The 25506-nt window shown below is 30.6% G+C and overlaps 1 protein-coding gene and 1 long non-coding RNA gene across 6 annotated transcripts in view; both read right to left on the reverse strand.

The window, feature by feature from the left end:
- LOC121127345 (uncharacterized) overlaps positions 1-18096 on the reverse strand; it is a 44013-nt gene extending 25917 nt beyond the window's left edge. The window contains exons 1-2 of one of the 5 annotated variants that reach the window (XM_071891928.1): positions 17630-18027; positions 11142-11247 (exon numbers count right to left, since the gene is read on the reverse strand). In XM_071891928.1, coding sequence (XP_071748029.1) covers positions 11142-11247; positions 17630-17657 — 134 coding nt within the window. In that variant the 5' untranslated portion in view covers positions 17658-18027. The other 4 variants (XM_040722692.2, XM_040722691.2, XM_071891929.1 and 1 more) reach the window with 4 other exon arrangements.
- Positions 18097-20593: 2497 nt separating this feature from the next.
- Positions 20594-24712, reverse strand: LOC139906801 (uncharacterized). The gene is made up of 3 exons (XR_011782749.1): positions 23386-24712; positions 20876-23202; positions 20594-20819 (listed from the first exon to the last, which is right to left on the reverse strand). It is a non-coding gene; the product is annotated as an uncharacterized lncRNA (long non-coding RNA).
- Between the last annotated feature and the right edge of the window lie 794 nt (positions 24713-25506).

The raw sequence follows: 25506 nt of genomic DNA on the forward strand, positions 1-25506 counted from the left end.
CTATATTAACTGTTCTCGTGTTACTTGAAATATAGAAGATTCTCATAATTCTATAGCAAAATCACATGATATTCAATCCTGTAAAACCATAACTTTAATCAATAGTACCATATGTCTCGCTCATGCGTTTTCCTTGCGCTCTCTAGATGCCCAGCTCTATCTTTAAGTAATCTGTGGTTTAGAAACCCCCAGTTCAATACCGAAGTGTTAATGAAGACTTTACTTTTTACTAGACTAGCAAAGGGTTACCTGGCGTTGCTCAGCCAAGGAAGGAGTAGGATATCAAATAATTGATAAATTATTCAGAAAATAGTTCTATATACAGAATAATTCTATTTTACCAATAATTATAATATGAATGTTTCGTTGTTGTCGAGAAAAGTACTGATTATTAAAATTTTCTAATGAAGGAGCGAGAAGTTTACAATATTTTAATCCACATATACTAATAACACTTTATCAATCCAATTAATTAAGGTAATCCATAAAGTTTCATAACAGCCCCCCCCCCCCTCAAATACTCATACTATTGGTTATTTTAACCTTACTAGTATTATTATGAATTTATTTAAAAATAATATTGTGTTATAAACTCCAAAAAACATACCAACTTATATGCATAAAAAAATTGTCTATAAGAAAAAATCCATTTTTTTTATTTAAAAAATTGCAAAATCGAATTTACGGAAGAAAATGATAAAAAAATTTTGATCTAATTTTACGAAAAATAGTTAGTATATTGGTATTGTAAAGAGAAACACAAACTACCAATATTTTTTCTGTACTTGAAAAAATCTTTATCTTTGCAAATATTGCCAAAAATTACTTAATAAAATGTTCTGGAAATTAAAAATACACTATTGTCGGGAAGTGTTAGAGTATAACATTTTATTTCAAAAATGGCATTTGTCTTAAAAAATGAAAATTGACGTTTGAAGAAAAAATAAAAAATTATTTAGAAAATAACAGCAAATGCTGGATATCCCTTGGGCCGTATTATGTTCGATTACCTACAATGAATTGACCCCAAGAGCTCTCATTATAAAACTAAATTTATTATAGAATAATACATATGTACATCACACAAAATACTTTATATTTACATTAAGATAATACATCTTAGATAAACGAGCTCGATTCATATCTAATATCAAACCTTATCAAGAAGCGTTTTCATTGCCTTCGCCATAGACTCCGTGTGGCCATTACTTTGTGGATAATGAGATGATGATGGTCCCCATGTTACTCTCCTCCTAGTTATGAATTCTTGAAAGGCTTTAGAATGGAATTGAGGTCCTTGATCTTTCCTTAACTTTACAGGAATACCTGTTTCTGAAAATATCTTCCTCACTACTATAACTTCTCCTGAAGTCGGGACTCTTCTAAATTCCTCAACGCAAGGATATCCAGATAATCTGTCTCCATATACCAAATTGATACCCAAACATATCCGCTGACGTATTTTCGAAAGGTCTCATCGGAATTGGATCTCTCATCATTGTCTCCCTTCCAATACTTAGTAACTTCTCAATACACTTTTTACATGATTGTACTATTCTTTCAATATCTTTATTCATTGTAGGACAATATACCGTCTCCCTCGCTCTTCTATTCGTTCTCTCGATTCCTTTATGTGCACCATGTAGCCTATGAAGAGCATCACACCGCTTATTTCTTGGAATTACCAGCCTATCCTTATGAAGAATAAGATCATCTTCTGTACTCAATTCTTGTAATATTTTCACAAATGATTCAATTGTATCTTTTATCACACCTGTTTCAATTGCATTCATGAAATCAATATATTCTCAGTCTAGAAAAACTTCTTTACGAATTTCTTCAATCATTGGATCCACTAATCTCTCATTTTCTTCAAAATTGGAAATTTTTATCACTGCTAGTTGAATTATCTTATCTCTATGATGATATATTTCTGAATTAAATTCATTATCGTCTTCTGGTAATGATACAGGTGTTCTTGATAACGCATCTGCAATTTCATGGTTCTTCCCTTTCCTCCATTCTGTCTTAAACTGATAAAAAGCTAACTTCATTTTCTCTCTAATCAGTGTATAATTTTCATGCATATCTATTGTATAATTGTTAAGAATAGGAACCAACGGCTTGTGATCCGTAATAACACTGAACGTTGGTAATCCTGCCAAGAACACTTGACATATCTAGGTTGCCTATAAAACACCTAAACATTTTAGTTCAATCATAGTATAACCAGTTTTTGCGTTCGACAAAAAACGAGATCCACCTAGTACCAATTTCCAACCTTCTTTATTCTTTTGTCTTAATACAAATCCCAAACCATTAACTTTTGAAGCATCCGTTTCTATACTCGTTTCTAAATTTGGATTGAAAAGATCCAATATAGCTGTAGAAATGCTTCTTTTATCTTTTCCATAGCCATTCCATGATTTCTTGTCCATATGAATTAAACATTAGAAGATAACAATTCCCTCAAAGGACTCACCAATTTACTAATCTGCGAAGAAAATTGGCTTAATTGGTTTACTAATCCCATAAAACTTAGGAGATTTTTCCTTGATGATGGTTCTGGAAACTTTTTTATTGCACTCAATTTATCAGGATCAGCTTCAATTCCCTCTTTAGATATCAAATATCCACAAAAATTTACCCTAGGTTGTGAAAATGTAAATTTTGTAGGATTTAATATCATTTTCTTCACACAAAAATACTTCGGAATTTTGGCACATGATCAACAAAACTGTTTGAAACTGTCAAAATATCGTGAACCACTTTCTACAAATCAGTCAAACCTTCTCAAGCTTCATCCCCTCGTAAGCAATAAGCATCCCCTGTCGCAATAAATCCGATTGAAGCTCTATTGAAAATATATCTTCCTCAAGGTGTCATATAACATGTCAATTCCCGAGATTTCTTGTCTAACTCCATTTGCCAATATCCCTGTTTTGCATCCATAATGGTAAAAAATTCAGATGCCCAATGTACACTTGACACAATATCTCTTGTTGTAATTACAGGATGAATTGGTGTAGCAACTTGATCATTCAATTTCTTCAGATCAACACACAATCTTATTTTCGCGTTTGATTTTGGAACAACTACTAAAGGATGACACCACTATATAGCCTTATCCCCAACTTTGATTATAAATCCCATTTTCTCCCTGTTATCAATTTCTGTCTTGACTTCTTCCAAATACGCATATGGAATTGTTCTTGCTGTATTAATCGCATAAGGATTGTAGTTTTCTTTTAAACGAATTTTCATAGGTTCTCCACCCATGGGTTCTAATTATTTTTCACCATAGAAAACATCTTTAAACTTGTTTATCAATGCACATTTAGTATCTTCAACAGATCGCTTATTACATCTCCTGAATGATGCCACTTGGATTTGGATAGTGATTTTTTTTTGGAATCCAATGAAGTTCTCTACATACTCTTCGTAATAAGAATAACTCGGAATCACGTTCACATACTATGATTTTATCTTTCACTCTAACTGTATTTAGTGTAAATGTAATAAATATTTTCCCTAGGATCCTCAATTTCGATCCTTCAACTCTAAACAAATCTTCCTTACCATTGTATTTTACCCTTTTCTTGCATAAATCTATTTTTCTTATACTGCCTTCATTTATTACTGAGACTTCAGCTCCTGTATCAGGGATTGCTTTGATTTTCACAATAAATTTTTCCTCACAACTAACATCGAGAGATATCATTCTCTTATCATTTATTTTCTCCACGCCATTCACTGTAATGAGACTTCTATTATGTCCTCTTCTCTGACAATTATTGTACCTTTTACCATACGCTGAACATTTATCACCTTTTTGATGGAAATCATATCTACTATATGAGCACTTCTTCACTTGAACTCACTCTCTTTTTGAGTTTTTCTACTCGATGCTTGATATTGGGATACCATGATTTTCTTGACAGAGCTTCTTCTTGAACTCTGCCTTTCCCATCACTACGACAAATTGATATCACTTCTGACAAAGAGATTATAGGTGATTTTGATAAAAGTAGTTTTCTAGTTTCTTTGGACTTGACTCCAAATATAATTAGTGTAGACATCCAATCTTTAAATGTCATTTCTCCCAGTCCTGTATATTTGGCTTGGCAACAAAGCGACCTATAAAATGAATCAAAATGTTTAATCCTCCCTTGTTTTCTTGGATTGGTTAAAACAATTCGGAGGAATAGTTAACTACTATCAGAAGAAGAATCCTGAGGATAAGAGAGCTGAGGAATTATTTACTCAGTAAAAGAGTATTTGGAGGGATAGTGATTATATAGTGGAAATGGTACCTGATCCTTCTTCACTTTCCTAAATTATACTATTTCGAGGAACTCTAGTCAGGTTATTAAAGTTTGAAGGAAGTAAAATGCAGTGCCAGAACTCTTTTAATTTCTCCCAAACATTATTGTAGTCAAAATAGGGTACGAATCCTTGATTATGAAAGAACATTGAAGTTTTTTATCTCAGAGAGAGAAAAAATAGAAAAAAAGGACAATAAAATTCAATACAAATGGCCAGAAGGAAACACCTTTAATTGCAAAGGTAGTTCCTTTGGATGATGATGGTGGAGAGAAAAGTTTAATAATAACAAAGCAAAGTAATGATGGAGTTGATGTAATTTTTTCTGATGAGGATAGTCGAGATACAATTTCAACAATAACAAAACAAATTAGTAATGGAGTTGCATTAATTGTGGTATTACAGGATGTACAATTAGAGATCGAGAGTTCTAAAGATTGCACTTCTAAGGATAAGACAACTTCTAACGGTGTCAGAGTAAAGGATAAGTCTGATGAACCTGATCACCAAAATCTTAATAACATAGTACTGGAGAGATCACTGAAACCCCCTTTTAAATGGTAAGAAAATTTTATTAAGTCGAACAAAATCCCAATCTTCAGGGAAGAGAGATCGTTCTGCAGCGGATAATTTTCCTAAAAGGAAAAAACACCATTAAGGCTATAAAAAAGTTATTAATATTTCTTCAAAACTGAAAACTTATCACGAAAAAAAATAAAAATTAGTGATGCTATTCAGTGTGAAAATCAACGACTTTTATACCAACACTATAACTAACTATATTAAGAAAAATATGGGGCATTAGTAAGTTGAATTCTTTAAATGTTCATGGTGGCAAGAAGCGTAAGTCTCGTCACGCCCTACTGAAGCGTTTAATATCAATGAAGGACGATGTGATATGTCTACAGGATGTAAAAACAGCTTTTGCAACAACTTATAACTTTTCCTGCCCTCTGTGTCTCCCCAGGAATTTTAGAAGTTATTTTACCGGCTAAGATAAGAAAAGGTATGCTTTAACATTAGTGTCAAAATGATTAAATGAATCTTCTGTCGTAAAGTAAGTTTCTCAGTCTTACAACCCTATTGATAAATCGTTAACTTTCTTTCTGTCAATTATTTATAGTCAAATAAATGATGACATTCCTTTACTAATTGTTGGCGACTTAAATGTTTCTCTGGACAAGGAGGATGGATAATACCCGAATAAGCACATTCTAAATAAACTTATCTGGCAAGTCAACTTAGTAGATTGTATGAAGGTCACATCTTCAGAGGAAACTGTTTCCTGGATAAGGGGGCTACATTCTTAAAGAATTGATCATGATATCGTCTTTCCATCATTTTTGTCAATAATTATGACTGTCAAGTATCCTCTACAACCTAGTTCCGATCATAAAATAATTGAAATTGAATTCTACAGCCTTTTGGGAACTCGAAGTTTCAAAATAGGAAAATGGATTCTTGAAGAAGAAGTGTTTCAAGGGACCATAAAAACTAGACTAGTCTACTCTTTTGATTCAAATGTTTCTGTCAAGCATTAAATTATCATCCTGTAAATATGTTATAGATACAAGGGCTGCAGTAATGCAGTTTCAAAAAGATATGGATGATATTTTAAATAATGGGTCCTTTTTTAAGAAGCTACACGTCAGACTTAGTTAATACTTATCGAATATCAGAAGTTTCGGAAGAAGATACGAAGAAAAAGATGTAAAAAGAAAATAGCCACGCTGAACGTATAAAAATTTTGAAGAGGAAAGAGAACAATACAACATCATCAATTAGCAAAATTATACACAATGAAAAGACTTTATGTAAAACGGCGGACATCCTTAGTGCATTTCACAATTCTTTCCAATCCTTAGTTGGTAGAAACGTTCAAAAAATTCAAGTTAGAAAAAAGGGAATATGTACTTCAGTTCTCACATCCGTTAATATAAATGAATATCTTAAGAAATTTTAAAATGGTAATAAAGCCTCAGGTCCCGATGGAGTGGGAGATGTATGTTTTAAATCTTTTGGAGAAGATATAACTTTCTTCTCATTGAAAGTGGGCAGATTATGGAAAAATTCGGGGAATTGCCGAAGTCAGTCTCTAATGGTCGAGTTGTATTAATACCAAAGAAAGGGGATGGTTTGGGTATCAATGATTGGAAACCTATAACAGTGTTAAACGAATCACATATGGTCCTTTTGGGTGTTATTGCCAAACAAATAGAGCCGATTCTCAACAAAAGGATCGGAGCCCATCAGAAAGGCTTTTTGAAAAACAGGAAGATTTCAGATATATCATGCAACATTCAATGTACTATAGAATCATTGGGTTTGAATAATATGTTCGGTGCTATTATTACAATTGATTTTAGTAAGGCGTTTGATTCTATTTATCATCGAGAAATCCTTCATTCTGTCAAACAATTACTGCCCACTCGTTTTTTTAACCCAATGAGGACACTGTTATTAAATGGGACCTCTTCAATCACCTTGGATGGTCGTGAAATTGCTCCAATTCTTCCTAAAAGGAGATGCCCGGTGGCTCCCCTTCTTTTTATTGCTGCAGTTGAGGAATTTGCTCAGGATATTAGGCGCAAGTACTCTGGATTTGGAGTTAATTTTGGAAAGAAAAAACATTTTTTAGACATATATGCCGATTATAAAACTATTCATGTGGAATGGAATTCGGAATTACAGTTGAAGAAGAGGATTGAAATTTTACTTTCGTTCTTCTCGAAGTATAAGAAATTCTCAGGTTTGGAATTATATAAAACAGCAATCCTCCGATTGGGGGAGTGGACTCCTGGGAAGGATTATGAAATTCAGGGGTGCTCGGGTAAGGATAAAAATAAGGTTTCTTGGAATTGACTGTGAAAGATATGGAGAGTATATATCAAATAAAAGCTATTTAGAAAGGTTTATAAACCTTAGGATAGCTGAATGGAGGACATTGAACTTGTAGACGTGTGTCGACTTGTACAACGTAAAGTTGGTTCTTTCAGTGCTTTATTTAGCTACTGTGTTGCCAAGATTTGCCAATGGGGTGATCGAAGTTGAAGAAGGGTGGCTACTGAAGTTATTGAAGTGGCACTGTGGTTATATTTAGGCTCTAAAAAGACCAAGGAGACAGCTTGGAACCTAAAATATACAGAAAGATTATAATTGATTTATCCTGTAATTCAGGAAAAGAATGGAGTTCTGTCATTTCTAATAGTAAAATCTTTGAATACATTATGATAGGAACTGATTTATCTAATTCTCTTCTGTTTGAAATATCTTTTTCCGGGGCTGTCTCCCAAAGAATTTTGTGGAAAGCTTCTATTTTGGTTACTTCAGACTCCCTTTTAACATAATACAGAGAAAATTTTATCAAACATATATCTTCTTGTCCTGCCACAAAAATGGGGAAAGGTAATAATGGAGTCCCTTACTTTTGTCAAGGAAATTTACGTCTCAGTTCCAAATTTTGACGAGCTGTATTTACTTCAACTCTCCCTGTAAGGACTGTGGAAAGAATTTTAACTCAGTCCTCCATGCATTTACAAGATGCCCGGCATTATCTGGTCTTCGATTTGAATATTGATCTTTTGAACTTGAGTGACTACCTTCCCCAGTACTCCTTTGCCTATATTCTTTTTGGAGGGGTTGGAAAAGGCGACCGCAGAAACTGGGTCTGTCTGCTTTACTTTAGTTGGCGCTAAAGTATGCCTCACTTCTGAATGTCCAATAAGCTTTCACTCTCTCAGGAAATTTTTCATTGCATCTGCAGCAAGATACGAAGCCTTTTCTGTAAGGATCTCCCGTTACGAGGATAGAGATGGAAATACGCTGCAGACATTGTTCGATTTTTCCCACAATGGTCATATAAGTTCTACTCAACCTTTAAATGTTTAGTAAGAAGATACCTGATGACGAGGACAAGAACATTAAAAGACATAGTTGTTGTTCGTTATTCAGTTTAAACTTTATCATTTCCTTATTTTATGTACTCATATTTTGTAGTGATAGACATTATATTAATTTTATATAGTCTGTAAAAAACATAAAATGTTAATATTGAAGGGTTGTGCTTTGACCTAGGGGGTTAATTTTAAACTATAACGTTTATTCATGATTAATTTTATCTCAATTCCTCTTGTTGTATTTTATTATTTATATTATTGTATTTAATTTTAATAAAAGCCCAATTAAAAAAAAAAATACAATTATACCTTTTAAAAGTTTGGGTTGTCTTTTTTATGCTTTTTAAGGATGACAAAGAAATTGTTCCTTGATATCCTACATAATATTGATTGCCATTCTTGGCAATAACAATTTTGTAATTAAGAGGCCAATATGATTTCAATTTCATGATTTTTAAGGACTAGATCATTATCTTCAAATTTGAACATTGGGTAAGTCCTTTAATCTTGATTACAACTGAGTAAGATAATGTATTAATATTGTAACCGTTGAAAAATACGGATTTGACTCTCTATAAGTAGTATTTCTTTTTCTATGGCAAGAAAAATATTAAACTTAAATGTGTACTACTAAATGAGTTGTTACAATTTTCATGGGGGTTATTATCTATTAAACATACGTTTTACAACCAATATAAGAAGAAAAAAATTAATATATACTGGTTGTTCCTATCTACTACCTATATTCATAATAATTGGATGTAAACTGTTCAAAAATTTAACTAATAATTACTACTGCCAGGAAAAGAAAATTCATTCTTCATATCACCAATACCAAAAAAAAAACGGACAATAATTGAAGATTCTAACAAGAGATGGAGAAATTAGCTTAATATACAATCGTTTTCGAATGGAACTCGGTACAAAATCCCTTTATAGTTTGCACTTTAAGTAGACTGCTTGTCGTGCAACTAAAACACATCCAATGATAAAGTATATGTAGTCAAAAACAAAGCCCTTTTCCGATGCCTTAAAATATATAAATAAAAAGACGTAAATAAAAACTACACTGGGATGCGTGTAAAAATATAATGATGATAACAGTTGAAAGTCTAATATCTAGATAGTTTTTTATAATTATTTACTTTTTCTTACTCAATGTTCCTTTCATATCTTTGCTCAACTTATAACCATGAATAAAACGAAAATTTATTCCTAGACAAATAAGGGAGCGCTCCAAAGTACTCCCTGTGATGCATGTGATTAATAAAAAATATGTGCTGGTGGTATGTAAAAAGAAGCAAAATAAGGTAATTAATCAATATTTTATGGTACATAGTTAAAACTATATTTTTTGCTTCTTTATAGTTATATCTAAAGAGACTATAAGGGAAAGAGGCGTCAAATGTTTTTTCTTATCTCTATTTCGAATTCGTCGAAAATTCGGTATTTCCACTTTTTCATCTCTTGTGTAGTTCATTGTTATATCATGTATTTTGATTATTGACTTTTGTTCCGTATCTAATATAATTTAGTAGAAGTCAACGCTCCAGACAGGGTTATCTATTTTTCTTTAGAATAAACCCGAAACATAAATTAATCATTAAAACCAAAGTTCATAGTATCTTAATCATAAATATGCTCTAAAAAAATTTAACAGTTTTTTAAAAACAAAACACATAACCCTAATTATCTACGAAGAGTATTTATATTCTATAATTTTTTTAATAAAAAATACGTGAATTTTGAACATCATTCATCTACATAGCTTTTGTTTATTTTTATTTCAACCATCTTGTTGCCTCTTTCCTTTTTCGTGTCATTAGTTTTACTTAGCCTCATTACTAATTATGTAAAACTTTTGAGTGAGGGAATTATTTGGATTGTAAACTTAAATTGTATTATTATGTTACACGCACCGGGAGAAAGTTTAAATTTAAGCCCTCAGATATATGGAGCTACAGAGATGGAAAAAAATTGTCACTTAATCTTAAGAAGTCACGTGTAAATAATTTAGTTAATTTTTATGGAAAATTATGCAAAATAATGGAATATATTCTTGATAGAAAGATCAAGAAGAAAGAAGATTCTTTTGTTAAAGACGACACAAATCGTTGTATAACGAAATATGCGTTCAATTATAAACAGGAATATTTATAAAAAGTCATCAAAGAAACACTAAACAGGGGTTAAAGTTGGTAGCATAGAAAATCTCATATATTTGTAAGCATGTTAGTAACTCTCGTGCTCCAATGTTTTATTTTTTTAGTTTATTTTTTTTTTTTTTTTTTTTAAATATCAATTGCATTTATTTTATTACAATAACCATCCATAAATACATATATAGACTCACCTACATATTTAACAAAAAAAACAAGTGAAAAAAAGAATAACATATAGATCAAGGGAGGATCTCAAGCCAGTTAAAAAAATGCTAATAACATAATTATTCAATTTCAATTCCATCCAGTTACTCGTCAAAATATCCAAAATTCTTAAATTAATCTTCCCTAACTCTTCCAAACCTCTAAGCATAGCTGATCCCAAAGTTGTTGGTGGCCACCAACAACTCAAAAACGTATGCTTCCCAGATCAATGCATTAATCCAAATTATAGCATTTCCTCTGGCATTTTTTTGATGTATTCAAAAGCAGGGATGACATTGCCATTCGGTACCAAAACTACTTCTGCTTAAGAGTCATAAAGGGGTTTCCCATAAAAGCATTGGGCATATTTATCACGTCTTCTTTAGGTGGGAGATCGAACCTTAGATAGCGTTTCTTCACCAAAATATTTAGAAAAGATACTTCTGAAGTGTTCATCATATTTCGACACACAAATTGGAATTTTAACGCTTCCAAACGCATGTAAAAAGGAGTTGGTGGTACATAAAGTATATAAAGTGTTATTATTTTTACTTACACTATTCTTTTCCGATAAATGACATTTTGAGGTGTAGTTGATGTCTTAGTAATCTGGGATTGTTCATTGGTAGTCTGATGATGATAAAACATCCTCCAAACATGCCCTAAAAGTTTAATTTATCTTGTAATTTTCACTTCCACCAATTAGTAAATGCTTTAATTTATCGAATCTGTAAATTTGGAGGGAAAAAATTGTTAGATTTCATAGGAAAAATTGTCCATTGGTCCGTTCTAAAAATATACACGTTGTAATGTGTACATGTCCTATAGGTGAGAAAACTCACCTTTACCCCCCTCGTAAATGGTGTTATGACCAATTATATAAATCCTGTATGATTTTTAGCCAACCCGTTAATTTGTAATTGGTAGTATAAAGAATGATTTTTTTTCATTAGTAGTTGTCATTATTATTTAATTCCTGAGTAGTGTACATCCTTTCGTAAATAGATTTAATTACATTCAAAACCTGATTGAACATTAGTGCTTCTTCATAAAAAACGGAATGTAACCCGGATATTTGTTGCACAGTTATAATAGTAAGTCCTGGTTAGAATTGGGACGATCGAAATCAGAGTAATTCTAGCAAATATCTTTGTTTATTTCCTTTTCTCCTTCCTCTCATGGCACAGCTGATTGTAGTTGATCTAATGAAACGTCATGAGCATTATTATTTCTCTCCTTCAAAACATTCTTCCAATTGTCAGGGGGGTTACCATGCTGATTTTCAGTTTCTTTTTTATAACTTGCCCATTCTACACTGGATCTTTAGTTATGACTTATATATTTATAAAGAATAAGCTATCTAATAAACTTATCATGATATGTAGGGTAAAAAATGAAAGTAACTGCCTTAAACACCATAGGAAGAATGATAAAGTACCCATCTTCGACAAGAGGAGTATTCTAGTGAAATTTCTTTGGAGTTGCCATGTACAAGGAGGCCTGCATTCCCTTGGTGTTAGTGTCATATTGTTGATGATAATAGCAAATGGCTTTATCGGTCTTACTTATAGAACTCACTGTGTAGGAAGACGTCGTTTGATTTTCCACTGTGCATACAAACGATCAGCGGCATGAGCTACTTTATATGGACCTGTGAAATCAGCCTGTTCTAGTTGAAATCGGATTGGAAACAGCAGTGTTTTAAGGAAGAAACTTCTGGCTAAAACATAATTTATTATTTCATCTAATAATGCCAGTGGTGTACGCTCGCCCAATTTCCCAATATACAGAAAAACCTCGAACTTTTTTGGTGTCTGAAGGTTCATATAATCCAGAAGACGACCTTTAATGGTAAAATATGGGTCTTTGGGAGGATTTTCTATCAGTAGTGTCACTTCAGAATCTGTTATATCGTCCAGTGACAAGCAGACATAGTCATACTTCGTTTCCTGTTCGGATATACCTTTGACCCGAAAATGGCCTTCAGCTTGGGCGAACCATAACAATGGTCGTTCGGTATAAAATATAGGAAGTTTAACGAACAGTGCACTGACGATATATGTTGCTTCATTTTCGATTTCCATCCTCGATATTCGAACGTTTGAGGTCACCAATTTATGGATATCTACCCATATATAGATATAGAGATTGCTACACTGATATTAATAATTATCAATATATAAGATACTCGTTTTTGTTTTACTTCATGTTCATATTCATTCAGTTTTTATGACTTTAATAAGGAGTTCTTTGAATGTCAATTCTTCCATTCCAGCAGTTTTGGAAATTTCTAATCTGAGCTGCAATCTTTTTTATATCCAAATAATGGAAATCAGTGCCTCCATCTACATATTTGGAATTCATGAACCAAATTAATATAACACTGACTTCCACTATTTTAGTAGAAATATGATAGCCTAATAGGAAATCTTAAGTATTAAACCAATATTCTACTACACTGGAAATGGTAATTATAAAGCTCCTAATAATTTGAAAATAATTACGCAAAGATAATTTTTATTTATTTTGCTGAACTATTAGTTAATGAAAGTAGACAATTTCTCGGCTAAAATATAGAATAATAAAGAAAACGTATTTATGAGTACAAAAGTGTCTTCTGGCACCTATTATGAAGAAGATCATATATGACGGGAAAATTCTAATATGTACAGTCGACATCCTGAATCTTTTTTTATAGAAAATTTCAATAAATTGTCAACACTGAAAGAGTGAATTTTCCAAGGATAAGATCATTTAAAGATTCTTCGGATAATCAACTTTTCTTCTAGGAACAAATAGAATACTACATTACCAGAAAAAAAAATTCTAAAAATTACCAGGTCCAGATGGTATTGTCGGAATAATTTTTCCTCTTTTCCTCCTGAAGAGTTCACCTTATCTCTTGCACGTCGGTAAATCTAAGGAAAAACTTGCTATAATGCCAAAACCTTTAACCAATTGAAGAATCATCATAATTCCTAAAAATCGTAACTGAACTTATTCTAACGACTGGAGATAAATAACGATTCTAAATTAGACATATAAAACTTTATCTTGCATTTTCGATGAACAAATGCATCCAATCTTGAGTAAAAAGATCGGAAGAGCACCGAAAGAATTTGTAGAGGACGAAAGAATTTCAGATATTTTACAAAATATTAAAAATGTAATCGATTCTGTTAAAGCAACAATGGTTGCAACAAAAGCATCAATTTTGATTGATGGGGTGACAAAAGATCCACTTTTATTCAAAGGAGCTGTGGACAAGGGCACCCGTCTGCTTTTGAAGGTCTAGTGTTGGTTTTTATAAAAAAAATATTGTGGATTTAGAGTAAAGTTCCTGGACTCCAATAGAATTTTGAATCTATATGCTAAAGATTTGACATTGTTATAAAACAGAGCCCTAGATAATCAAGAAGATAAAAGTTCTGTATAATTTATTTAGCATGTTTAGAAATATATCTGGCCTAGAGTTGAACAAAGAAAATACACCTGCAGAATAAAAACGAAAATTAATATTATGGGCCTAGAGCGGAATAGGGATGGAATTTATATGCGTAATTGGGATCGTATTTGTTCCTTGATTATTCAAAGATTGGATAAGTGTTTAATGTTCAGAAGAGGATTTAACTTTATAATATCTAGGTTTATACCTTCGATACTTAATGCAGCTACTACATCTCCAAAGATTACTGAAAACGCCATAATAAAGAAAATAGTAACCAACATTTTTAATAAAAGTTATTTGGAAGCTATTGAAAACCCCACAGCTAGGTTATATTCGATTAATTGGGATTGCTCAGTTTCAAGCGACTTTATATTGCTTATATACATATTAATATTCTAGAAGAATAACCAAAAGTTAAACCGAAAAAATAAGTCAAAATCTAACTTCTTTAACAGCAAATCTTTTGAAGTTGCAATATAAGATTTATTCTTTAGTTTTAGCTATAATTAGAGATGGAATTTGTGTAAGAACGTGAGGACTAGGCAAGAGCAAGACATATGATATTACTTTATTAAGACTATTGATAAAATCAGTTTTTGATTATATAATTTTGAGGGAGACAATGAGTTACAGTTATAAAGAAGAGAACCTTCTACATTTAAAATAACATTTGTTCAGGGAACATATCATTATTATTTGAAAACATAAATATTTTTTTAATTATGCAGTTGAAAAACAATTTACACTAAGATAGGCAATAATTTTTCTTTTAGAGAGTGTTAACACACCCACATACAAGGTTAGACAATCATGTAATTAGACTTGCCAGATATTCTATGGGATGTATCGTACCTACTGCTGGGCAAGACAGAGGGATTTTGACAAAATACACAACCAATCATAGCCTATGACGTCACTATTGCTAGAATTTTCAATTTGATTTATCGTACCGACTGCTGGGCAAGAAAGACCGATTTTGACAAAAACACATAACCCGTCATACACAATGACGCCTTAATAAATATTGAACAAAAAAGGAGACAAAGCACTCGCTCAACCGTTTTTCCTTTTCAAATCGATACAGTTTTTTCTTTACACACATACTATCTTCAGCTATAATATGAAGAAATTGAAAACCATATGAAAAAATATTAACTTCTATTGATGATCCTTCATTTTAACGGATCTTTGTATGATTAGATACATTTTGTACGAGCAGTATTTCAGATAATATAATAAATAGTTTATTTTTGGAATGCTGGAATTATTACTTTGCTGAACATGATCCCTCTTTTCTGTAACAAAAATTCTCATGAATGTAGAGAACACATGATGATGATTTTCATTGTTATGGAAACTTTGACCAAATTGGCATTCTTCTTATATTATCATATTTAATAAGTATTTTATATCCATGTGTAGAGTAGCAGCAGCGGCAAATATAAGTTACTTTAATTCTGAATTTATAATTAATTTTCAGAGGATATAATTTTCAGAATTTCTGGATCGAAATTACTCAGAAATAAAACAATTATATTCAACATTTCTGATAGTCCACAAAGCCCATCTCTATTACAGATTTTAAAGAATTCAAACTTTGTTTAAGGATCCTCAAATGCAAATAAGTATTTATTATTATTTTATTATACTAAAGGATTTTACAGCTTTCACACATAGTTGATTTTTGGAGAGAGTGGCATATAAACCCTTCAATATTATAAATAACATTTTGCCTTGAGTTATGGATACAACGACAAACTGATAGTGCACAGAGTCCACAGATTTTAAGGAATGAGAAGATGATTTTACAGCTTTCTCACTTAGTTGATTTGACCAGCGACGCTTCCTCGATCATTTTCTTTCTTGGTTCCTTGCTTTGACTAATGGAACTGCTTCTCGTTGTTAGCCTGGGAGTGGTTTTCTGGTGGCTAATTGCCCGTACGATAGATGTTCTTGACCCATAAAAAAGTTATAAGTATTTAATGGAAAATGTTAATTGTTCATATTGTTATAGCAATGGAAAATCTTTTCATAGTTTGAAATTTCAATACTTGATCTTTAATATGTTGAACGATAAAATCAACTCTGCCTTATTGTATAGTTATCAAAAAATAAAATCCAATCACTTCGATGATTATAGCTGTAAATCATTCGGATCAAAAGCGTGTTAAACTACAATTATTGATGTTATTACTACGATGTTTAACGAAAAGTTGTTTTTAGACTTAATATTCTTCAAAAAATAAGGCTTCGACACATAATTCCAACTTAGTATAAATCAATATCATACAAGGTGTTTAATTAAATTAAGATAAATGAACATTTTTATAACCTTTAGTTGTTGACATTTGACAATTTTTGAAACTTTATAGGATTCAATTATGTAGTTATAGATTTTTATATATGTTTAATGACATCAGATACTTAACATTAGATAGATTATTCCATTTCAGACTCTTGTATGTCCATTTGGGCGATGATACTATATTGCTTAAACTAATTAAGAGACCATCATTAAATTCTTAAGGAAGATTTACAATTTAACGTATAAATACTTGAGATTATGGTAAGATTATGCTTAGTGGTAATAATAAAGGGGATTATATTTTTATTTCTAGAAAAAATGATTTTTCTGGTAGTTGCTTTAAAGAATGATAAATTTTGTGTTTGTTCCTGTCCTTGAAATACTCAATTTGTTATATGTGATTTGCATAAGTTCTTAGAAGAATATTTGTTATAAAATTATAAATCATCGATATTTCAGATTATCCAGAAAACATTGGTCACTTGGTTTACATATATATATATATATAATTTATCTATATAAAAAATTTGCTTTTTTATTTTGTATAATAAGGTAGAAAAAGTTAATTGTGAAAAGAGCATATCAATAATATATATTTAATAATTATTTTAAAAAATTGTTTAAAAATGATTTTAAATAAGTTTATATTCGAGTGAGGTCAATTTTAAATAGACCAAAATTATCAGTCGTGATTCTGTATTTTTTCAAATATTATAATCTCAATTTATAACAAAAATTATTTATGCAATTATATTATATTTTTATCAAAGAAACAATGGGAATGGTATTGTAATAATCATTTTTGCTCATTCTAAAAATTTAAAATATATTTTGCTTTATATTACTTTTAAAACAAAATATAATGTATTTCAAAGTATTTTACTAAAATTATGGATATTCAAATTAGTATCAGTCTTAATTTTTTATTTTAGTGGCTTCTTATTGTGAATTGTTATCTTTCGATTAAGTATTTATACTCTGTTAATACGTAATTATATTTTTATCAAATTCATTTTTATCCTAAAAGTCTACAAAAAATATTCAATATCACTCATATAATCCAATGTCTTATGTTAAACTTTTCTTTGTTTATTGTAATTAAAGTTTGATGTAGTTTAAGTTAGTATTTTTTATTTTACAAACGAAGTAAAATTATTTTAGTCATGTCAATTTTTTTTTAATATATGATATTACAAAATTTAGCATTTCAATGATTTATATTATATAACTTGTTCACTATTTGTAAAAACGTTACTTTTCATATCGCGTAGGAGTAGCAAATACCTCTTACCTTGCAACTGGTCTTTCGTCAATATCATATATCTTTGTTATATCTTCTTTGTGAATCAAATCTTGAAGAACTTTCAAGGGCACTTTAACCATGCCATTCTCAATTACTTTTATGTCCCATAACTGTTCAAATTTCGACTCAAAACTCGTATTAATATCATCAGATGATATTTTTGACTTAACTTTATTCGTATTAAACGATTGTGGATGTTTTGTGGATTCATTTAATATCTTTTTAGCCGTAGATTTAGAAACAGGCTGATTAGTTGGTGATAACGATGATTTTCCCTTCATGAGTATGACATAATGGAATTAAATTATAACTAACACTACATAAAATTATATTTTTAATTATATATTGCTTACTTCTTGTAAACAGTATATAAATTCAACTATATTTGTTTATAAGTAATTCCATTCCATAAAAAGATGGGCATGCTTTTTGTGTGGGTTGTTATATCACCTACTAATACGAGATTTTTAATATTTCAGTTATTTTTGATGGCATAAAGAAAACTTATTTTGAAATAGATACAACTTAATTCCGACATTTAAAGTTATATATTTTATCGTATGATAGTTTTATTTATAAATTTCATTTTCATTAAAATGAGGCTTAATTATGATAAAAAAATTATAAACTTAATTTTTACTATTAGAAAATTTTATTACTATGTTTCACAAATTATATTTACTTTTTAAATCGATATAAGTAAAATACTTTATTCATCCCTTCATGTGCTCCTGCCTCTAAAAGTAATATTGGATTAGTTTGACATACAGAAATATATATATATATATATCATAAATAACACTATGCAACAATATGTTTGCTCATATATTATTGTTATTTAAGCTGTTTAACACAAAACTGAACATTAGCACCTTTAAAAACCATAGGTTTGCCCTTTAAAACCTTTTTTTTTAAATCACGTCTTTAGGGCATCATTTCGATTCAGAGCTATATTTTGACGTGAACAACTATATAAATGAAATTAAAGTTAAAATCAATCGATGAAACATTACACCATAAGAAAAATTAAATGATTCTTATGTTATCTTGATTATAATTCATAAGAAATGGATCTAATAATAGAAAATCCAATAAAATGAAGAATCTTATTTGGTAGCAAACATTTTTTTTTCAATTCCTTTATATTATCTAAAACTAAAGACTAATTTTAACTTTAAAAAAATGCATGTTAAAAACAAGCTCGATAGTGATTGATTTTTCCATTGTAACGTTTAATTTTCTTACGGAAGATTTAATTAATAACGATTGCATAGTTGCCTTTTTATTATTATTTAAATATAAATATTTTCATTAGATGACTAAATCTATAATTATTGCTCGATAAAATATATTGGATATCCATCATATTCAAATTGGGGTTAATTTTCATGCCTCTAAAATATTAATTACTTATTACAATTAGTCCAACACATTTACACATTCATTAGTAATTGTAATGAAGGTTACATAGTATTTATTTTTTTTATGTCGTAATTTTTCCATCAATTGATTCTAACTTTTATTTTTCACGGCGAAATATGGCTTGTCATTAAAATTATACTTTCAAAAAGTGATTTTTAAAAAAAGACTCTAGAGGTAAAACTATGTTCGTTGAAGGTTTTAGTGGTCACTTTTGTGGTATATGTTGTATTAATGTAGCTTCAGTATATTATATATATATTCTCATGTGTCTATTTATTTTCATATCTTTTGTTTATCGGTGTCTCTAAATTTATATTGCATGTGTTAATGAGAGAAAACATTCAGTTAGTATTTGGTAATACAAGACTACACACCTTTCGTGTTCTCGGCTTAAATAACAATAATTAACACAGGTTTCAGCCGGCAGGAGTTTCAATTGTTGAATACAAATTTTTCAGAAGTGACAAAAATTGTAGTTACTTTGATTATCTCATAACAGTTAACTTTTTTATCCTTTGTTCTTCTTTAAGTAATATACAATTTTTGAGTAATTTTTCTTTGATTGATAAAACCAAAATCAGTGAAAGGTAACCCCAGCGCTGCTAAGCCCCGGTTATCATGATATACATACATATGATTATATTATTCTTAGAAATTGTGGAGTCTCGAGCAATAATTCGGGTTTCATTCAATACCCCTTCTCAATGCATAAGGAAACTTTTATTCGTATAATCTCGTTTTCTGTCCAGATGTGAAAGAACTATCCTTTACACTTTACGTATTTATATTTAAAATAAACACTTTTTATTCAATACTTTGAGTTTACTTCAGTAACAGTCTTGCTATTAAAGCTTTTGACCTTTCATTATTAGATATTTTAAAGTATATTCTGTAGCCTTCAGAGACTATTGTAGCTTCACTCCACTGCCATCAGATGTTGGATACGGATAAAGCAGTAGTAAAGAGGATGGTAGTTTGTCTAATTCTGCTTTATTATAGACACAAGTTTACATGGACACACATTATTATTAAATGGATGTGTACTATGTACACACACTATGATACATAAGTATTATTACGTCTTGGATAAACAGGGATCTCAATATCAAAATATGTAATTTTTTTAATATATGGATTTTGAATTTCACACAAACGAATTTTTAAAATTCAATAGCTCTTTTTTGTTGTTGTTGTTGAGAGGCACTTTTGTTTGGTATTGTTTCTTCCATCATTTAAACTATGGCCCTTTCATTCAAGCAAACAAGTCTGGGTATCTCCAAATACTTGTCTTTTTTCCCGTTTTTCTAATAAGAATATATTGCATATAATTATAGTATATGTTTTTGTTTGAAACAATACCTTCCAGTGTTTTTTTCCATACCTTATACATCTATTAAAAACAAAACAGTTTTAACCTTTTCTCCATTTTTGATATTTTGAAGAACATCACATATATTGACGATTCCCTGAAAATTTTTGAAGGAAGTCTTTAAGACTTTTTCCCAAAAATTATGACTAACTAGGACTAAATAGGAATAAGTTTTTTTTATCTCATAAAAGTTTCTGAGGTTAGAGGCATCAAATAACAAATTATAAATATTTTCCGTTAAATCAGTAGATGAACTAATTCGCGAAAGCCTTGTACTCCCATAAATTCCTTCAGCCAATGGATGTTGTCCTTTCCTCCACCACAGTGGTCCAATAATTACATGATTGGTTTGCTTAATTTATTTTACCTCCATACAATGAGCTACAACTTAAATAAACGTAATAATGTATGTGTTTCTCTTTAAAAAATAATTATGCTCTTACAAAAAAATATCTTGGAGTAATCCTTTTTATGATCTATTGAATCTTGGATATGATAAAATTATTACCGTCCTTGTGGAATCTAATAATATTTTTGAAACCCATTACACACCCATATTTTCCTTTCTTTCATTAAACTCAAAGTTTTCACAACAAAATTAGCAACCATACATATTTTATTCTGCGGATGAATTTAATACTTTTATAGAGCACGAAGAGAAGATTTAAGGGATAATTTTTGAGGAGCAAAAGAAAAAAAAACTTTAACTGTCTTTGATTCCATCAAAACAGTAGGTAAAACAATCAAGTTGGTAGTATGTATATATTTCTAATTAAGAGTTCTTTCATCATGGCTCACTTTTTTAGATATACAAAGATGTAGTTTAATTTCCTTTGAGTTGTTTTCATTAATTTTTTTGAGTTAATTTCTTTATGATTTTGTAGCAGCTGATTAAACTCAAAAAAGATATACATAGGATTTGTATTTTTATATTAATCAAGATAATTAATATAGTTTATCATTCCTGTCCTTTTATATTCTGTCATTGATATTTATTTTGTTCAAATTATCTATTAAATGTAATAACTATTAGATAATAATTAACAGTTGGCAACAAGAAAAATACCGAAGGGTAGCTACTATAAGCTTTTTCAAATTTTTCCTCTTCCTTTTGTCGGTCGCGGTTGAGAAGGGATAAAAATGCTTGTCGTACTTTATAAAATAAAAATTATTTTTTTTCTTTTACTATTTTTAGAGATTCTACGTGTATTTATCAATCTTAAAGATCTCATCTAATAAGAAATAAAATGAAAACGTATATACATATATATATGTATGTTCACTAATTTATCATAGGGGAACAATTATAGGGTCAAAAAAATTTCCAATAAAATGAATCCAAGAATATATTTTATCTTTGAGCGCAGAATCCAAAACTGATTTTAGTTTTTATCTGGGTGCTCAGGTTTCAGAAATATCTTAGATTATAGTCATTCGGGACAATTACCGTTTAGAGTAATCTTTCAATTATGTTTCTTTTTTCAGCTAGATAGATTCCATAGACTATCTACTTGAGTTTCAAAGAGTAATTTAAATACTTGACTGCAGTAACGAAAAGTAAAGGAGAGACCGGACATCTTTGTCTGCAGCATTTATCTAGCACTATCGGTTCACTTTGTTCTCCATCTAACATAATATTAGAAATCCCATCATAAAAAAGGGCTCGGATTGAACTGAGAGATATTTTTGGGAGGTATTTCTTCACCTAAGAAAGGATAAATTATGACACATTGCGACAATCAATTGCAATTAATACTCCTTTTTTTAATTTTTTTCCTTTGATTCTATAGCAAATTCAATATTTCTTGGAATGTCATATATATGTCTATTTTTAAGGAGTCCTTTTTGTTTTGATCCCACCTTTTTATTTAAAACCACTTGGAATTGATTTACCAACACTCCTGCTAAAATTTTATCCGATTTATTAAGAATCGTAAAAGGTCTACAATGAATAATCTTAGTTCCATCTCGCTTTTTTGGAAAGAAGTGTATGCTACCTGAGTTAGTTTAGCAGGAAGAAATCTTTTTCTTTCCATTTGACTACCAAAAGTAACAAGATGCGCACATAAGCCAAACTTTAAATTTATGTCCCTTCTTTTTTAAATTAGAAAGCAGTCCAAGTGGTATATTAAGACATATCAGAAGGGGTTATGGGTTCCAAGTCCTGATGATCTGAGCTTAATAGGGTAAGCGAATGTAGATTAATGTATGATTCTATATATAAAAATACAGTATACATTTAAAAGAGCTTTTTCAATATAATAATGAGCGGTTTCTTTAGAGACAAAACAAGTCTGTTATAAAAACTTTCTCAAAAAAGACTTCTATGGGTAATAAAATCCCACTTAATTAAAAAGTTAGAACAAAAATTACGAACTTCCATGTAAGATAAAATTTTATATACTTTAATAAATGAAGTTTGATAATCAGAAAGATAGCTTTTGGAGTACCTTTTCTATTTATCATCCGTCGAAAAGCTTCGTAGAATTGTTCCATCTCCATTTTTAATACTAACTCTGAATTGCACTACTATTATGACTTTTTTAAAGAAAAGGTACTGCAAAAATTATGCCTACATTCGTAAATGCAGGCTCAATTTGTACTCTTATCTCAGAAAGGGTCGATATGAATTCAGAAAGAGGCAGAGTTTTGATATGGTGATAGGAGAGACACGAATTAATCCCTGAAGAAATTATTCTTTTTGTCCCTGTTATCCAAAATCTTCTCCTTCTAAGATTTGTAAAAGTAGTTTCGATGGCCGAATGAGAAGCTATTTGATGATAAAACAAAATAATTTTTTTCACCAACAACGATTACTCATGTAAAAACTTGGTGTTTAAATTGAAACATGGTGAACATGACCACCAACAACGAGTAGTTGTAATGAAAGATCCCAAGTAGGATCCAATGAAGATAAATTAATGAATTTTGAAATTAAACGATAATTAGATACCTTTTCATGTTGGTAAGCCTTCGTACTGAACTATAAGCAAAATCTCATCATCCTTTACTTCTTTGTAAGAGAGAACGTTGGAATGATGAGATTTACGAATTACCCAACTACGACACAATGAAACATAACGAATCAACTTCCAATAATTTTCAAAAAGATTGAGGATGTCACTCTCTGTTTTGGAAATAGCGACAAAGTATTTCTTGTTAATTCGTCATTGATTAGATATATATCGGTTATGTCGGAATAATTTTGTTCATTCTATCGTTTCGTGTCCATTTTACAGTCCTGCAGGTTCTCTTTTTCTCACTCCTTGCATAATGGACTTATTATTAATATTTGTCTATACTCTTAGGGGAAGATAATTTTTGGTAGCTTTAAGACCCTTGGGAGGGAACCGCGTAGTATACTCACAATTAGATGAATAATGTTATTCATGGTGATGAGATTGTTTATTTGCTAAGACCCAGCTCCTCTCTGATCTTATTAGGATGACCTATTTTTAAATCAGGGTTTCCAACTAATGGGCCATTCGACCCCATTGACCTCCAATACACTTTGAGGATGTTGTTGGATGGCTTTAATTCCTTCCATGGAGCTAATGTTGGCGTATTTGTCATGGTCCCTCCACATCATTCCGTGTAGATTGTTTTCCAAGAATAATCAATAAGAGGTACTCTCTTGTACCAAGAGAAAATTAAAATTTCCCCATGCAACTCTAGGTCCATCATTCCGTGTTCCCTCTAGCCTTAGGATTAGGAAAGTCTCCGATGACATATTGATTTTAGAGTGCCAACTCACTCTATAATATTTCTCTTCCAAGCCTGGGCCTTCAATTTGTCGAAAGGAGTGCATCTGAGAATGTGATTTACACGGGAGAGTATTGTCAATTTCCAACATTTTATTTTATCAAGAACCCAAAAATTGTGCTTCTGGATTTGTATTATTGACGTAGATATTTTTTCATCTACCGAATATATGTTCTGCGATCTCCAGTCCTCCATTGAAACCACATTGCCTAGGACCAATGCTTTTTGAACGATATAAGCACCGCCAATTTTGTTTATTTTTTCCCTTGAGTTTGTCAATATTTGTGTTTTTCTTTATTTTTAATTATTAGACCAGACTCTCCTATATATATTATTTCAGGGTCGTCTCCAGGCTAGTTTTTTTTTCCCCGGAATGGTTTCTTCTTAATATCACCGTTCAATCGTCTACAAAAAAAAACAAAAAAAAAAACAGATTCTCTTATTTTCTGTATACCAATACCATTTCCTCTAATCCTATGTCCATTTTTCTTTCTAGGGTTGTCACTGCCAATGAAAAGAGAGTGGGTTTTATATGATCCCCTTGACGATTTTTCTTTGCAATTGTACCACTGGGTCTCCTTCGATATCAATGATTGAAGTTAAGTAGGATATTATATTTTAATTACGTTACGATGTCATTGTCGAAATTCTGTATTTTTCATCTCACTTAATATAAATGATTGTTCTATAGATTCGAAAGCTTTTTTAAAATCCAAGAAGAGAAAAAATAAAAACCTTGGGTTCTTTGTTGTAGCATTTAAAAATCGATTGGAGATATATTACAACATCGTCCGTTTGCCGCCTTTTCTAAAGCCAAACTGAGTATCTAGGAGCATTCTTTCCATTACTGGTTTCATATCTTCTGTCAGTCATCCACTGTAAATCTTGTATTCTATTTCCAATAAAGTTACCGGCCTCCAGTTTTCTATTTTTTGTTCAACTTTTTTTTTTTTTTTTTTTTTTTTTAGGAAAAAGAGTTATGATTCCCTTTTTTGCCCTTTGTTGAGGTTAATTCCCGAAAAATATTCATTTTATAATTCAGCCAAGAATTTGGCTATTTCTGGAACTTAAGAGTAAGTACTGAAGGTTCCGGTGCTTCATCATTTTTCAGCTTTTTCTTAACATATGTAAAGACTTCATACTCGATAAATATTTTGTCTAATTATTTTTCTTCCTTAGGTTTGATGATATAATTTGGTACTTTTTCCTTTATGAGCGATATCTTGGATTGGTAGAGATCTTAGTAACAATTTTGCACATATTTTTCAATCTTCAGTGGGAATGTTAACTTCTATCCATTTCTTAATATCTT

The sequence above is a fragment of the Lepeophtheirus salmonis genome, chromosome 12 (genome assembly GCF_016086655.4).
Source record: "Lepeophtheirus salmonis chromosome 12, UVic_Lsal_1.4, whole genome shotgun sequence".
Taxonomy (NCBI): domain Eukaryota; kingdom Metazoa; phylum Arthropoda; class Copepoda; order Siphonostomatoida; family Caligidae; genus Lepeophtheirus; species Lepeophtheirus salmonis.